Genomic DNA, 16900 nt, shown 5'->3' with positions numbered 1-16900 from the left:
GAGTTATGAAAGAGGGGACAGTGTGTGTGTGTGTGTTGAGCTATGAGGTCTCTAGTGATATCACTTTTGGTGCTTCCTCCTTATCCATCTCTATTTAAGAGAGTGGGTGTGTGGTAAGTAGATTGCTTACCAACCACATGGTTCTGGGTTCATTCCCACTGTATGGCACTTTGGGCAAGCGTCTTCTACTATAGCCTCAGGCCAACCAAAGCGTTGTGAGTGGATTTGGTAGACGGGAAAAGAAGGAAGCCCGTCGTACACATATTTACATATATATATATATATATATATATATATATATGTATGTATGTGTGTCTGTGTTTGTCCCCAACATCGCTTGACAACAGGTGCTGGTGTGTTTAAGTCCCCATAACTTAGTGGTTCGGCACATTGGGCTAGTGTATTGTACCCTGCGAGAGCTCCAGGTTGATCGAAGCCTTGTGAGTGGATTTGGTAAGCAGAATCTGAAAGAAGCCTATCGCTGTATGTGTATGGCTGTGATTATGTTTGTATCTTCCTGTCTTGACATGTAAATAAATGTCATTCATTTCCAATATTCTGTTAAAAACTACCTGGCGAAGGGGAAATAGTAACCTTGCTTGGAAACATGAGAGTTGGTGACAGGAAGGGCATCAGGACACCTGCCTGTAGAAGATGTGTCAATAAACTCCATCCAATCCATGCAAGCACAGAAAATCATCATTTAACATCCGTTTTCCATGCTGGCATGGATTCGATGGTTTGACTGAAAGCTGGGGAGCTGCACCAGGTTTCAGCCTGATTTGGCATAGTTTCTACAGCTGAATACCCTTCCTAACGCCAACCACTCCAGGAAAGTAGTAGGTGCCAGTCATGAAACACCAGGCATCGGCCATGACTACGATCTAACTTGGCTTGACAGGTCTTCTCAAACACTGTTTATTGCCAAAGGTCTCAGTAGATGTTAAATGATATTAGTCTACCTACATGTAGGGCTACATTATCCAGTGTATTTTTTCCTATACATTAGACAGTAGGATGTGATTGGAAGGGAATTCGGTTAATATTTCTACCAGGCCCAATGGCCATACTGAGGCTTTTAAAAAATGTTGATCAAAAATGTGTCTGTTTGTAGGTTTGAACCCTCAAAGTTGGACCTGGACGTCTACCGGTGTGTTAAAGATGTAGAGCTGGACTCTCGAACGTATCCCTACATATACAAGTGGTTTCAGAAAGTGAAGTCTTTCACAGCTGATGAGCAACACAGGTAAGCCCCACCTCATATCTTCATCAATAATACCGATTTCTTTACTACCCACAAGGGGCTAAACACAGAGAGGACAAACAAGGACAGACAAACGGATTAATTCGATTATATTGATCCCGGTGCGTAACTGGTACTTAATTTATCGACCTCGAAAGGATGAAAGGCAAAGTCGACCTCAGCGGAATTTGAACTCAGAACGTAACGGCAGATGAAATACGGCTACACATTTCTGCCAGCTCGCCACCTTCATCAGTAATACCGTTGTCATTCATCATCAGCTAATATATATCATACTTATTATTATTAACCCTTTCGTTACTATATTTCTGACCAAAATACACTCCTCATGAGTTTCAATTAAATTCTAAAATAATCATGAATCTAGGCTTGTTTCATTAAATAACTGTAACTTTTTTACTTATCAACATTTTAATGTGATATTTGGAACATAATTAAAGAAAGGGTTCTTAATCAATTCTATTGCATAACTTTTGTCTCAAAATGACTTTAATTACAGGTAAATCCAGGTAAATTGAGCAAAAGGTAAAAATATTAAAATTTTAGATTGAGCAAAAGGTAAGAATATTAAAATTTTGTTTAAACATCACCATAGAAAATGAATCATCAACTAATATTCAAATGGGTATGCAACAAAATTTTGATAAAGAAGAATTGTGCACATCACTATATCATCAGTTGAATTTAATACACAACAGGCGTACCATAAAGGTGGAATAAAGTGAAATACTGGAATCCACCGTAAGTTTGACCGTACTAAAGAAATCGGTCAAAAAATAATATACAGCCCTGGTTATGGTATGGAAGTGATAAATTCCAGACCACATCGTTCCCTAGGCCATGCTGACTAACATTATTTTCCCTGTATAAAAACTAAATCCACGCAGTACCCAGTATTTGCTTCACAAATTTTCCGAAATTTGAACCCCTATAAGTTTGTTTCCACATTGATCGCTTCAAACAATAACTTCCAGACCACATCATACCCTAAGCCATGCTGACTAACATTAGTTTCCCTGTATAAAAACTAAATCCACAACAGTACCCAGTATTTGTTTCACAAATTTTCCAATTCGGAATCAATGCTTGATAACATGAAACTCCTATCAATTTTCAAAGTTGAAGAAAAATCGATACCGAAAAAAATGGGGAAAAAAATCTCCCAAAATTCAGGGAATTAAAATTACACGTCGATCGTTGTACAAAACTGTAGATGAACTGTTTACGAAGCATAATAACGTATTTTCACGAATGTACTAAAGAGATTTGCTCTGATATTCTCATTTAGATATGAATAGGTAAATTTGGGCGGTTTGGACACATTGACCAAAATTTTTTTTGGGCGGCTTTGGGCAGTTTGGTAATGAAAGGGTTAAGGTGACAAGCTGGCAGAATTGTTAGCACACCAGGCAAAGTGCTTAGCGGAACTTTCTCCATCTTTAGGTTCTGAGTTCAAATTCTGCCAATGTTAACTTTGCCTTTCATCCTTTCAGGGTTGATAAAATAAGTACCAGGTGATCATTCAGGACAATGTAATTGATTTACCCCCCCCCTCAGAAAATGCTGGCCTGGTGCCAAAATTTGAAAACCATTATTGTCGTTATTAAGGTGACATGCTAGCAGAATTGTTAGCACACCTTGTGAAATACTTAGCAGTATTTCGCCTATTGCTATGTTCTGAGTTCAAATTCCTCCAAAGGAAATTTGCCTTTCATTCTTTTGGAGTTGATAAATTAAGTACCGGTGAAACACTGGGGTTGATGTAATCAACTAGTCCTCTGCTCCCAAAGTTCAAGCCTTGTGCCTTTAGTAGAAAAGATTATTATTATTATTATTATTATTATTAAGGTGGTGAGCTAGCAGAATCATTAGCACTCCAGGCAAAATGCTTAGCGGCATTTTGTCCATCTTTACATCCTGAGTTCAGATTCTGTCAAGGTTGATTTTGCCTTTCATCCTTTCAGGGTCGAGAAATTAAGTGCCATTGCACTGGGGTCGATCTAATTAACTGCCCCTCCCCTCCTCCCAAATTTTGAGGTGATGGGGTTACTTGACTGGTATTTGTTTTATCAGTCCCAAAAAGATGAAAGGTAAAGTCAACCTTAGTGCAATTTGAACTCAAAATATAAAGCCAGAAGAAATGTTGCTCGGCATTTTGGCCAACATGCTAACAATTTTGCCAGGTTGCTTCCCTTGCTAATAATAGTAATAATAATAATAATACCCCGTGCAGGTGGCACGTAAAAAGCACCCACTACATTCTCGGAGTGGTTGGAGTTAGGAAGGGCATCCAGCTATAGAAACTCTGCCAGATCAAGACTGGAGCCTGGTACAGCCATCTGGTTGCCAGCCCTCAGTCAAAATCATCCAACCCATGCTAGCATGGAAAACGGACGTTAAATGTTGAATAATAATAATAATAATAATAATAAACTTTTCCTAATTTTGACACAAGGCCAGCAATTTAGGGTGAGGGGTAAGTGGATTACATTAACCCCAGTGCTCAACTAGTGCTTATTTCATTGACCCCGAACGGATGAAGAGCAGAGTCGACCTCAGCAGAATTTGAACTCAGATCACAAAGATGGACGAAATGCTTCAGAGCATTTTACCTAATGTACTAATGGTTCTGCCAGCTCACCATTTAAAATAATTATAATATGGGCATGTCCCTTAGTGACTGACAATATGTGCATCTCTGACCACAAGCAGTAGTAGGGGAGCATCATAGCCATGTTTTGAGAGGAATTCTTTGGGGCTTGAATAATTCACCTCTGGAAACATGGGTGTTTCATTCATCATCCTTAAACAACCTTCATTCAGGGACCTTTTGAGTGGGATTGGCTACTCAACCTGAAGAAAATTCTAACTGGGCCCCAACTGCGAGGTCATGTGCTGTTTATCTTAATATGAGATCATCATAATGCACACATATGGTTGTGATGCATGTGCCTGGTGTACCCTTATCAGACGAGTAGTCATGATGGGTATATTGGGCTTCATATATTTGTACCCCCAGGCATGTGCTACTCTCTCACTCAGTAATCATCATCATCGTTTAACGTCCGTTTTCCGCGCTAGCACAGGTTGGACGGTTCGACCGGGGTCTGGGAAGCCAGGGGCTGCTCCAGGCTCCAGTCTGATCTGGCAGAGTTTCTACGGCTGGATGCCCTTCCTAACGCCAACCACTCCGCGAGTGTAGTGGGTGCTTTTTACGTGCCACCTGCACAGGTGCCGGGGGGGGGCTGGCATCGGCCACGATCGGTTGGAGCTTTTAACGTGCCAGCGGCATGTTGGCAGTAATAATAATAATAATTGTCATTTCCATTATACTGTTAAATTGTATCTTTTTCTTTCTTTCAACAGTTGGCGAAGTCCTGTTAAATGTTTCAACACTACAAGAAACCAAAACCAAAACCAAATGTCACCATCATCCCATTCACATCGACGCGGTCATCTAAGTAACCCCAGCAGCAGAAGAATTCTTTTTGGCTCTCCAAGTCGCTGAATCAACAACAACGACAACAACAAATGACATTATAATTTTAAATGGCTTCTTCTCAGTTTCCTTTTTTTTTTTTTTTGTCTCATTTTCTTTCACAGGTCTTGTTTTAATTTTACACAATATTTTTATAAAATATTTTCATAGGTTTTATATATATATATATATATATATATATATATATAGGTTAACCACTCAAAAAAACAGAGACGGATAAAAACCAAAATATCCCGATAGTTGCAAGGTGGTGATTAAGACTAACTTTGACACAGTGCTCCAGCATGACCACAGTCCAGCAGACTGAAACCCGTAAAATGGATACTAGTGTGAGCCTGTGACATTAAATGGTTTGGAAAGAAAGAGTGAAAGAAAACAAAACAATTTATTTTGCCTTTGGAATGTAAGAAGCTGATGAAGAATTTACAAGACAGAAAGAAGAGTTTGTCTCTTAAATAGACCTGAAGTTCACAGAAATGCCGAATGATTTCAAAACTACAAATGTTTATGTCCTGTTTGTAATAGCTGATTGTTGTTGCTTTTTATTTTTATTCTCTTTTATTTTTAATTTTCTTTTGCTGCTGTTGTTGTTGTTGTTTTTATTGTTTTTAATCAAGCACCAGTTGTGCTTTCAAGACACTGTGATAAGAATATGAGCTAAACAAACAAGTTTTTTTGTTGTTTTTTTTTTGTTTTTATTTATTCTTATATTCTTTTATAAACTGTACAGAATTCTGATGTAATTTTTTTAAAAACTTTCCTTTGTACATACAGAGGTTAAGATCAGAATAAAAAGCTGTGTGTGTGTGTGTACATGTATGAATGTTTATGTGTGTGTGTGTGCATATACATGTATGTATATGTGTGTGTATATATGTATGTAGATGTGTATATGAATACATATATGGATATATATATGTATTATGTGTATGTTTGTGTGTATATGCAGATATGTTTATGTATATATATATGTGTGTGTATGTGCATATATATGTGTGTGTCTGTGCGTGTGTTTGTATATAATAAAGAATTCTTTTCCAAAGTGTACAGAATAATTCTATTTTATTTTTATCCCTATCTTATTTTTTAATTTCCATTAGTATTATTTTTTTTTTAATGTACATTAAAAGAATAATAAGGCTTTATATTGAAAATGAAAATTTTGATAAAGCCCTTCATTGTTCTTTATTTCATTACTGACACGCAACACCCCAATTCCCAGCCTCCTACAACCCACCAAATCTTAATTCTTCCATATTAAAAACATGAAAGAACAGAAAGAAAAACAAAACAAAACAAATATGTTGTTTGCTTTTATTCTTTTTACTCTTGTAATTTTTTTCCCCCCCATTAAACATGGATTTGGATCCAGTTTAACACTGATACCATCACCACGAGGTCCTTTGGTACCTTTGACATACTTATGGGAGAATAGGTGAGGTCTCTAGTCTGAGGGTAACTCGATATCTTGTAATTACTGCTTCCCACTACAGCAGCCCATGGTTTGTAGTTTCTCTCTCTCTCTCTCTCCCTCTCCATATTCCACAACTATCTCAGGGCTTCTGCTAATATCAGGGACACTGCTTTTCTTCCTCTGACTAACCCATTAAAAAAAAATAAAAATTTAGGTGTGGTTGTGTGGTATGAAGCTTGTTTCCCAACCACATGGTTCTAGGTTCAATCCCATTGAGCAAGTGTCTTCTACTATAGCCTCGAGCTGACCAATGCCTTGTGAGTGGATTTGGTAGGTGGAAACTGAAAGTTGCCTGTCTTGTGTGTGTATGTTGCTTTGTGTCTGAGTTTGTTCCCCACCCTCCCCACCATTTGTCAATGTTCGTGTAACTTAGCAGTTTAGCAAATGAGACCAATAGAATAGGTGCCAGTCTTTAAAAAAATAAGCTCTGAGGTCGATACGTTCGACTAAAAGTTCTTCAAAGCAATGCCCCAGTCTGGCTATAGTTTAATGACAGAAACAACTAAAAGATACCCTCATAATACATAAAATCAGTCATAAATAGCAGGTATGTGGCATCAGTAATTACTTAGGGTAGGCAGTTAGTGACGTAACACGAAAAAATAAGCGAAACACAGGCACGCGACTGAATTTTACTTCTGCCTTTATATCGCATAAAGAAAGAAAATATTGTTGTAGGAATGTATGCTGCATGTTGTACTATAGCATTACTATGCGTAGCTTAAATAATGAGATTGAAAGGTAGGGGCGAATTATGCCTACCTAATCTATGAAAAAATAAAATATTTTGTATTTTATGCACAGTAATCAGAGCAATCTTTATAATTTTATTGAATTAGGTGCATATTTTGCCATAAAAGGAAAATATTACTATTGATCTGTTTTATTCAATGCCTACCCAGGTGACATGTCCCTGGTAAATAGATATTCTGATTTTGTAAATTATTTTGAGGTTGTCAGTTGGCTTTGAATTTACCTCATTAGTGAGCAGCTTTTGTTTGAGTGTCAAGATTCTTTGTGTCAGACTCAGCCAAAACTGTAACTTATTCCAAACTTTTCTTGTAGTGGTGGCATGTTGTTTAACACTTTAGTGTTTGCATTATTCAGCCAAAATTAATGCTTTTTTATCCATATTGTTTTGAACTAATCATACATTATCTTGTAGCTATGAGATTTTGATGAGGTAGCTGATAATTTTTAAAATGATATTGTAGGGCTGGTGTGAGAGACCAGATCTGACCAGTTTGAACATAAAACAGGCAGAATACTTTTGGCCGGTTTAAATGCTAAAGGGTTAAAGCATCAGACACAGTGCTTTGCGGTATTTATACTGATTTTCTGCATTCTGTGTTCAAATCCTACTGAGGTCAATGTTACCTTCCATCCTTTCGGGGGTTAATTTATTAAAAACAAAAAACAAACATGAATCGGTAGAACTGTTACGGTATCGAACTGGATACCTTGTGGGATCTCTTCTAGCTGGTGCTGAGCTGTATTGGCTTTTGATTTTCCCTTAGACATGCAGAGAGAAACCTTGCTTATTTATATGCAACCTGTTCTTAGTCTTCCGAAAACTTGCATGCAAGCTAATTGCTAGTCTTCCACAATATAAAACCTTACCTGGGTCTTGTCTTGTCTTGTCTTGAGACAGCATTCACCCGGGGTGGGTTGAGCTGGCTTCATTCATATTCAATGCTGCATCTCACAAATGCCAACCAAGCCTGGCGCTTTGAGGCTAATGACCGCGTGATCTCCAACCACTCCCTATTCCAGCAGCGAACGCCATAGACATGGGAGCCTAGGCTGGGTTCCAGATCAGCCTTGACTGTCATCAGCCAGGTTTTTCATTGTCCACCACATCGTTTTTGCCACCCCTGAAGGGGAGCTGGGGCAATTGCTTCATAGATGAATTCTCCTGGTCGACGATGGAGGGTCTGCATTTTGGAGGAAAACTTTCCAATTGCAGAAGCTTAGGATCATTCCTGACTGAAGGAAACCCTAGAATATGCTGAAGTAAAAACCTGAGACACAAGGAAATTGGTGTCTATGTTGCTCAGTGGTTAGGGTATTTAGCTCATGATCATTAGGCCATGGGCTCAGTTCCCAGCAATACATTGTGTCCTTGAGCAATACACTTTATTTTATGTTGCTCCAGTCTATTCAACTGAGTAGCACCTGTATTTCAAAGGACCCAGCCTAGCCACACTCTTTGTCATGTTGAATTTCCCAGAGAGCTGCATTAAGGGTACACCTGTCTGTGGGGTGCTCACTCACTTGCACATTAATTTCACAAGCAGGCTGTTCCGTTGATTGGGTCAACTGGAACCCTTATCATATTTGACGGAATGCCAGTAAAACAATAGGAATAATAAATCCAGGTGGGTTTGAAAGGTGGTAATGGGTGTAATTACTGTGATGTCAAGTAATTATTTCTTGACCACAAATGAGCAGAGAAACCATAGGGTTGTGAGGCTCCTATAGTCTTGTCTTGCCAAGGACTTTTCAAGTTCCTTTGTGTTGTGATGCCATGAGAAAATGCACCTGACACACTCTTAAGTGGTTGGCAAATGGAAGGGCATCCAGTCATAGAAACTAAGCCAAACAACACATTGAGCCCCAGTCTATGGGAGCAGTGACTCAGGACCATGACAGCCCATCTAACCCATGCCAGCATGGAAAGTGGATGTAAAGGTGATAATGGTGATTTCCATTGGAAGATCTTAGTCCAAACCCTCAAATTTCTTAATTCCTCACAACTAAAATGTATTAATGTGTACAAACTTTCCTGTATTTATTGTTAGTTTTTGACTGAATATGTAGAGCGGCAGCAGTAGCATCACCATCATCCTCATTTTCATCATTTTTACATCTGCTTATCCTTTCTGACATGGATTAGATTAAACTTTTTTTCTTTTTTTTTTTTTTTTGAAGCAATATATCACGATCAGATACTGTTGCTAATGCCAACCACTTTTGTTGTCTCTTACAACATACAGGGATATAGTGTAGCTGTTTTTTAAAACCCTGACATAAATATCATCATCATCATCATCATCGTGACAAAAATCAATTATATGAAGCATAGACATGATGCTTCTAGCTTCGGCTATTTCAGAAGTTGCTATTACTATCATTGTTATTCACTCCAGGTTTAGCTCTAATCAAGCAGGCTTTATAATCAATGGCATTTCTGCCATGGCCATCCCACCTTGTTTTCAAACATTGATTCTAAGACTTACATTAACCAAATTTAATTTATCAGTCATAATTTGAGAGAGAGATTTAGTTGCTATTTCTAGCATGTCACACAATTACATAGAGACTCCCTTCTTGGCTCATCTGTATTACAATGATGTTATTTTAATAGTTAAGATTTTAAAACGTTGTCCTCGTGTTATCTTTCTTGACAGCAACATGATTAAATACCACCCTTCATGCAATGTTTGAAACCTGCTTGAACCTGTCAATATTAAAATTTTTCTATTTTCTTAATGCTTTTGTCTGTAGAAAAAAGCTGTGCCTGTGGTCTTCACAAGCCATTCTGTGATTGTAAAATCAATGCAATTGATGTTCTGCAACAACTGCTAGTTAATTGCTGTTCATATTAAAAAATTGTAAGCTCATTATTACATAAAAGATGAAGGCTGTAAACTGGTAAAATCGTTAGCACACCTAGCAAGATGAGGACAAATATCCATCAAATGTAAATAATGGTGTATTTATGTTGTCATAACTTAGCAGTTTGGTAAAAGAGCACAACAGAATAAGTACCAAACATGAAAAAAGTACTGAGGTCAATTCATTCATGGCCACAGGATAATGACTAAAACAGGCAAATATATATATGTATCATCATCGTTTAGCGTCCGCTTTCCATGCTGGCATAGGTTGGACGGTGCAACTGGGGTCTGGGAAGCCAGAAGGCTGCACCAGGCCCAGTCTGATCTGGCAATGTTTCTACGGCTGGATGCCCTTCCTAATGCCAACCACTCCATGAGTGTAGTGGGTGCTTTTTACGTGCCACCGGCACAGGTGGAAAACGGCCACGATCGGATGGTGCCTTTTACGTGTCACCGGCACAGAGGCCAGTCGAGGCTGGCAACAGCCACGATCGGATGGTGCTTTTTACATGCCATATATATATATGTATATACTCTTTGCTAAGTGGCATTTCATTCATTAAGTTCTGAGCTCAAATTCCACTAAGGCTGACTTTACCTTTCATCCTTTCAGGATCTATTAAATAAGTACTAGTTGAGCATTGGGGTCAATGTAATTGGCTAGTACCATCCTCCACTGATATTTCAGGCCTTGTACCTGTATTGTGAAAGATGATGCAAGATTTTAGTCAATAAAAAAGTCTGTTTTGATGTAGTGGTGGGGAGTATTTACTCTTTTACTTGTTTCAGTCATTTGACTGCGGCCATGCTGGAGCACCACCTTTAGTCGAGCAAATTTACCCCAGGACTTATTCTGTGTAAGCCTAGTACTTATTCTATCGATCTCTTTTGCCGAACTGCTAAGTTACGGGGACGTAAACAAACCACCATTGGTTGTAAAGTAATGTTGAGGGGACAAACACACACACACATATATACATATATACGATGGGCTTCTTTCAGTTTCTGTCTACCAAATCCACTCACAAGGCTTTGGTCAGCTTGGGGCTATATAGTAGAATACACCTGCCCAAGGTGCCACACAGTGGGAATGAACTCGGAGCCATGTAGTTGGTAAGCAAGCTACTTACCACACAGCCACTCCTACACCTATTTATTCACATTGTTTTGAATTTAATCGTGCATTATCTCACAGCTTTGAGATTTCAATGATGTGATTGTTGATTTTCACAATGGCATTGTTATGTAGATGTGAGAGTCCAGATCTGGCCAATTAGAACATAAAACAGTTAGAAAATTCTGGGCTGGATATGGTCAGTTCAAATGCTAAAGGATTAAGCAAGTGACTATTATAGCCCCAAGCCAACCAAAGCCTTGTGAGTAAATTTTTTGGCGGAAAATGAAAGAAGCCTGTTATATCTATGTTTGTGTTTGTCCTCCACTGATGCTGGTTTATTTACACCTCTATAACTTCACAGTTTGGCAAAGCAAGGCTGATGAAATAAGATACTAGGCTTAAAAAAAAGAAGTACTGGGATCAATTTTTTTTTTTTTTTTTTTTCAGCTACACCCTTTAAGGTGGTGCTTCAGTATGGTCACTGTCTAGTGACTGAAACAAGTTAAAGATAGTAGATAAAATATTATTCTCAGTCTAGGTGAGGTGGAGAGCCACAGGAAATTATGAAAGTGCTTTGGAGACGATGGAAATGCCTGTAAATTGTTAGATACCTATTTCTTTTTGCTCCCACACATGCTCAAACACTATAAACGATAAACATCGTCCTTTTCAAGCCTAGCCAGGCTCATGGACCTGGTTTCTGTGGTGTATGTGTTCCTCCCAGCTGGATGGAACGCCAGTCCATTGTAGCGTTACTCAAAAAACAGGAAGATAGAGTGAGATAAAGTTGTGGCGAAAGAGTACAATGGGTCGCCACCACCCCCTGCCGGAGTATCGTGGAGCTTTTAGGTGTTTTCGCTCAATAAACACACACAACGCCCAGTCTGGGTATCAAAACCACGATCCTCTGACTGTGAGTCCGCTGCCCTAACCACTGGGCCATTGCGCCTCCACACTCAAACACTATAGAGCAGAAGAAATCAAGTCATTCTTATTTAAACTAATGGCTGAACTGGAAAGAAAACTTGAGAAAAGTGGAATTTTTTTTTTGTTTCTGTTTTTTTTGTTTGTTTTGCTTTGCAGTGAGCACCCAAGCTTAGCTAATTTAATGTGTGTCCTAAAAAAGTAAAGCTGGTGTCATTGTTTTCTATGTAGATGTCATGAGATACATAAATAATAGCTATACCTTTCCTGAAAAAATTTTTCACAACAGCAGTTACATCGTAGAAGTGGAAGAGCCATTCCAGCTGTTTAATAGCACACAAAACTATTAAATTTTCTAACAACTGTCACACTTTATATTGCACAACTAGTTCCAGAACTATGTCAGTGACCAGGTCACAGTTGTGTGTGTTGAAATTTTAACACTTCATGAAATAATTTAAAAGTGAATTTAAACTGTTTTGTGCCTTATTAAATGACAAGAATAGCTTTTCCATGTTGGTAGGTATAGTGTAGTCTAACATTTCTTGATTGTCTACTTCTGATTATGGGCCTTTACACCTGAAATATATAAAGGTTATTAAACACATGCAATGTGAAAAAGCATCTGAGAGCTTTTTCACATTGTAAAAAGCTCTCCATCTTCACTATTTTTACTTATATAAAAGAAGTCAGGACCGAAATCCATCAAAGAGATGTTAAGCATCCAAATCTGCTGGTTCACTCCAAGCAAAGACTATATAAAAAAAAACATTATATATTCAGTACTGAATAATCAATAGATAAAGTAAGGAAGGGAAAAAATATATAGATGTAGATGATCTTTAATCCGAAGTTGATACGAAGCTAATAAAGATTCTAAAAATTGTTTCCATGCTTAATTCCAAAAACAAAACGAAAAAAATAATCTTTTCGAAATCAAAATTAAGCTTTTCTTCAGGAATTCATTATTAGAGTGAATAGGTTTAACCAACAAAAAAAAATATATAAAGACCTTTAATAGCCCAGACAGGAACAAACAATTAAATTTGGGTAATTTCCTGTCTATTTTTTAATATTTTTTTTGTTGGTCGAACCTATTCACTCCAATAATAAATTCCTGAAGAAAAGCCTAATTTTAATTTCGAAAGGATAATTTTTTTGTTTTGTTTTTGGAATTAATTAGGCTTGGGAACAGTTTGTAGATTCTTTATTGGGTTTGTACCAACTTTGGATCGTCTACACCTATATATTTTTTTTCCTTCCTTATACTTTATATATAATACTAGCAGTATCGCCCGGCGTTGCTCAGGTTTGTAAGGGAAATAACTATAAAGCATTTTTAGAGAGTTATAGCAAAAAAATGATGGTAAATTTTTTTTTTTAGTTAAAAAAGGTGGTGTTGCGTCCCCTAGATAGTTTGCGGTTTGTGTTTCTGATTCTCGACCCCATGTCGAATTTATCGATTTTTTTCAGAACTGGGGGAACTTTTCAAAATTTTCGCTGCGTTAGTTTTGAATTATAACATTGGGCTATGTGTGTGTCAAGTTTCATCAGAATCGGTTGAAAGCCGTGGTCAGGGTGAGGGTACAAGCAAACAGACACACAGAAACACGCACAGACAAACTGCCGTTTATATAGAGATATATATATATATATATGTGTGTGCATACACTGAGACTTCTGGCCATTTGCAGTGCTTGAGAAGAAATGCCAAGCTAAGTAGAATCGTGGCTGTCCATGCATACAGGCATATCCTCTACATCCCTGTCTCAGCTTAAAGATCCTGGTCTTGGAGGCTTGTACATACTGGTGCCATGTAAAAGCGCCTATGCAGATACCAGGTAAAAGCACCCTGTACACTCCATAAAGTGGTTGGCATTAGGAAGGGCATCCAGCCATAGAAACCATGCCAAAACAGACGAATGGAGCCCAGCCAACTCCTGTCAAACCGTCCAACCCATGCCAGTATGAAGAACAGATGTTAAAAGATGATGATATACTGGCTTGGTATGGACATATAACATATGGAACAAATGGATAAAGAAGTGCTAAGATGTCCTAGTGGATTGAAAATGTAGGAAAAGAAGACATGGGCAGAAGTGGTAAAAGCTGATCTCAAGATCATGAAAGAGATGACAAAAGATTACAACAAATGGTGGGAAGCTGTATATAAAAAGATCTGTTGCGGGATTGCTTGTTCACTTGTGTTGAGCTGGTTGGCTAGTCCACATAAGGTCATTTTCTTGATTTCTCTGGTGTATATATATATATACACCACCCCCTGTATGGGATGCCAGTCTGTTGCAGAATTACTCATTTTTACCAGCTGAGTGAACTGGAGAACATAAAATGAAGTGTTTTGCTCAGATACACAATGCATCGCCCGGTCCAGGAATTGAAACCACAATCTTACAGTCATGAGTCCAACATCCTAACCACTAATGATGATATATTTTAAATGTCTGAGTTGCCATGGGTGGCTTTGTTACCATGTTGTAGTGTACATGTGGAATGTTGCTGGCTGCATGGATGATAACTGAAGCAAACTCACAAATGTTTAACTTCAATATTTATTGCTGAACATGATATTTGGTGTTAGCAATTGAGAATGAGAGTTTTTTAATACAATTGCTAACAGAGGAGAGACAAATGGCACTGAGTCGGTAGAAGCTACTTATGGGACATCTTGTGAATTGGTCTCTCAGAATTGTTCTCTCTTGAAATTGTCTGCACAAAGCCTAAAGCTCTCTGCTCAAATGCCAGGGGTTCTTTGCCTAGCAAGAGATGCTCTCAACACTGAATAATTACACTGGGGAACAGGGTTTATGCTGGAGACATGATTCCTACTAATTCAGGGGTGCTGATTTCAAAAATGAAATCCATTTTGCTCTATCACATCAAGATTTTTCACAAACTGAGATGTCCATTTTTCAACATTTCTAGTACTGTCGCCATTTCTAAGGATAGATTTGACTTCATCAAATGCAAACCCATGTATGGAGCTTGACAAACTTTTGAAAACAGTTTTTCAATGTCATTTAAAGTGAAAACAAAAGTAATGATTTAAGTATCTTCAGTAAATAAGTATCAAGCTTGAGCAACTCTCAGTATTTAGATGTTAAGAAACAACATATTTTCAAGGCCCTTGACACCATACGTCTCAAATTTGCGGAATTTATCTACAAATATGCCCAAGCTTTGTTTAATTTAGTGTGACCATCATTGCAAACTAGACGAGACATGTTTTGTCGAAGTTTTAACTGTCTCATGAAAATTTGTATTTTGGATGTGCCCTTAATGTTTTGATTGTGAGGTCACATGGGTCAAGGTCACTTTTTGTTAAGTATGGTCAAAGAACTGTAAAAAGAACTTCATGGTATGTATTCTCTTTATGGAACTTTGCCATCACAAATATGCATTTGCTTACTCTATATCTGTTGACTATTCTGAAAATACTTTTCCAGCTGACAACTGACTTGAACATGTTTTGTGTTTCAGAAACATGGCCAGTTACATAAGAAGAAAATGTAAAAACAGTCCCAATGTCTTTTGCTTATTTCTGGATTAGGCAAAACAAAATCACAGATTTTGTGAAGAAAGCTTACCTTACTTCCTTATTTTAGCATGAAACTGGGTGACAAGACAAAGCTTGAACATCCCATATAGTGTGCAAAACATGTGTTGAAACACTGAGACAGTGACTGCTTCAAATACTTGAGCAGAAAGTTTCCAGCTTTGCCTTGTGAGAGAAATAAGGTTGGGGTGTTTGATGGGCCACATATTAGGTGACTATCGCAAGATGAGCTATTTTTTGAGACCATATGTGACATTGAAAAAGAAGCATGGAATGCTTTTGTTGCAGTTGTATCTGATTTCCTGAGAAATAGGAAGCCATCAAATTATGAAGATCTTGTGCAGACCCTGTTAACCAGTTTTCGAGCAAAAGGCTGCAACATGAGTGTAAAATGTGCATTTCCTGCACAGTAAACTGGACTACTTCCTTGAAAATTTTATGGCAATAGTGATGAGCAAAGAAAAAGACTCCACCAAGACATTGAGAACATGGGGACTAGGTACCAAGTCAGGTAGAACACCAACATGGTACTGTCTACTACAGGTCACCGTAAAGAGACTGTCATGATGCAATTTATCCACATAAAGGAGAATGTTCATTCCTTGAGTACTTGAAACACCAGTTTGACAGAAATATCTATTCTCAGATGTGTAATTAAACATTTTATGTAATATATCTTTAAATAATAAAAAGTACTATTTGGTTTGTGTTAGTTTCTTATTTCAAGTCTTGCATTCTATCAACTCGTTTGAAAATGAGTCAGTTGTGTCTCCTGATCTGCTGTAGGGTGGTGCCTGGCAGACTATTGGTACAAAATCATCAAGGTAACGGTTGCAAGATGTCGATGAAAATTTTTGCTATGGCACATTATAACAATATACGCAATGTTCTGCTTTCTGGGAATAGGTTTGAGAGATGTTCCATTACCTAAACTGATTTAAAGAACAAGTCACCACCCAGTCTTTAGTATATCCCAAGAGTGTCTTTTTTTCTCTCTCTCTTTTACTCGGCCGGTGAAGATTTGGTTGTTGTTTCGACCACATAGAACTTTTTCCGATGGATTGCAATTCTCTTTTCTTTTAAAACTAAGCATTTTCTTGTCTCTAACAAGTTATTTCCCTTGTAATATAATCCTTTAAAAATAGCTGTTTATTTATTTATTTAATATCTAAAGCGTCCTTATAAAGCTGGTAAGCCATGACAGACTGAAAACGACATAATATATATTAATATTAAAAGAAACAAAAACAAATTCTAAAAAAAAAAGGTATAAAAGCGTAAAGCTGAAGAACAATTAAATGTTTCTTCTGTGAAATCTTTTTGTGACCTTCATGACGATGAATAATTTATCATGTCTGGAAGCCACATGAGTTTTGACTTCTTAAGTAGGACCATTTTTCGAAGAAATAACTTTGTTGACACAGCTGA

At 37.7% G+C, this 16900-nt stretch overlaps 1 protein-coding gene and 1 long non-coding RNA gene across 3 annotated transcripts in view; both read left to right on the top strand.

Annotated features, from left to right (window-relative positions):
• LOC115214522 (ankyrin repeat and LEM domain-containing protein 2-like) overlaps nucleotides 1–6063 on the top strand; it is a 73615-nt gene extending 67552 nt beyond the window's left edge. For both annotated transcript variants that reach the window (XM_036504654.1, XM_029783722.2), the window contains 2 exons: nucleotides 1115–1246; nucleotides 4631–6063. In XM_036504654.1, the coding sequence (XP_036360547.1) occupies nucleotides 1115–1246; nucleotides 4631–4772 (274 nt within the window). In that variant the 3' untranslated portion in view covers nucleotides 4773–6063. The remainder of the gene's footprint in view (nucleotides 1–1114; nucleotides 1247–4630) is intronic.
• Nucleotides 6064–7378: 1315 nt separating this feature from the next.
• LOC118764072 lies at nucleotides 7379–11189 on the top strand. Its single transcript, XR_004999860.1, has 3 exons — nucleotides 7379–7398; nucleotides 8616–8619; nucleotides 11053–11189. It is a non-coding gene; the product is annotated as an uncharacterized LOC118764072 (long non-coding RNA).
• The last annotated feature ends 5711 nt before the right edge of the window (nucleotides 11190–16900 follow it).

This window comes from Octopus sinensis, linkage group LG7 (genome assembly GCF_006345805.1).
Source record: "Octopus sinensis linkage group LG7, ASM634580v1, whole genome shotgun sequence".
In the NCBI taxonomy this organism is placed as follows: domain Eukaryota; kingdom Metazoa; phylum Mollusca; class Cephalopoda; order Octopoda; family Octopodidae; genus Octopus; species Octopus sinensis.
This window is presented reverse-complemented; position numbering and strand designations above follow the sequence as displayed.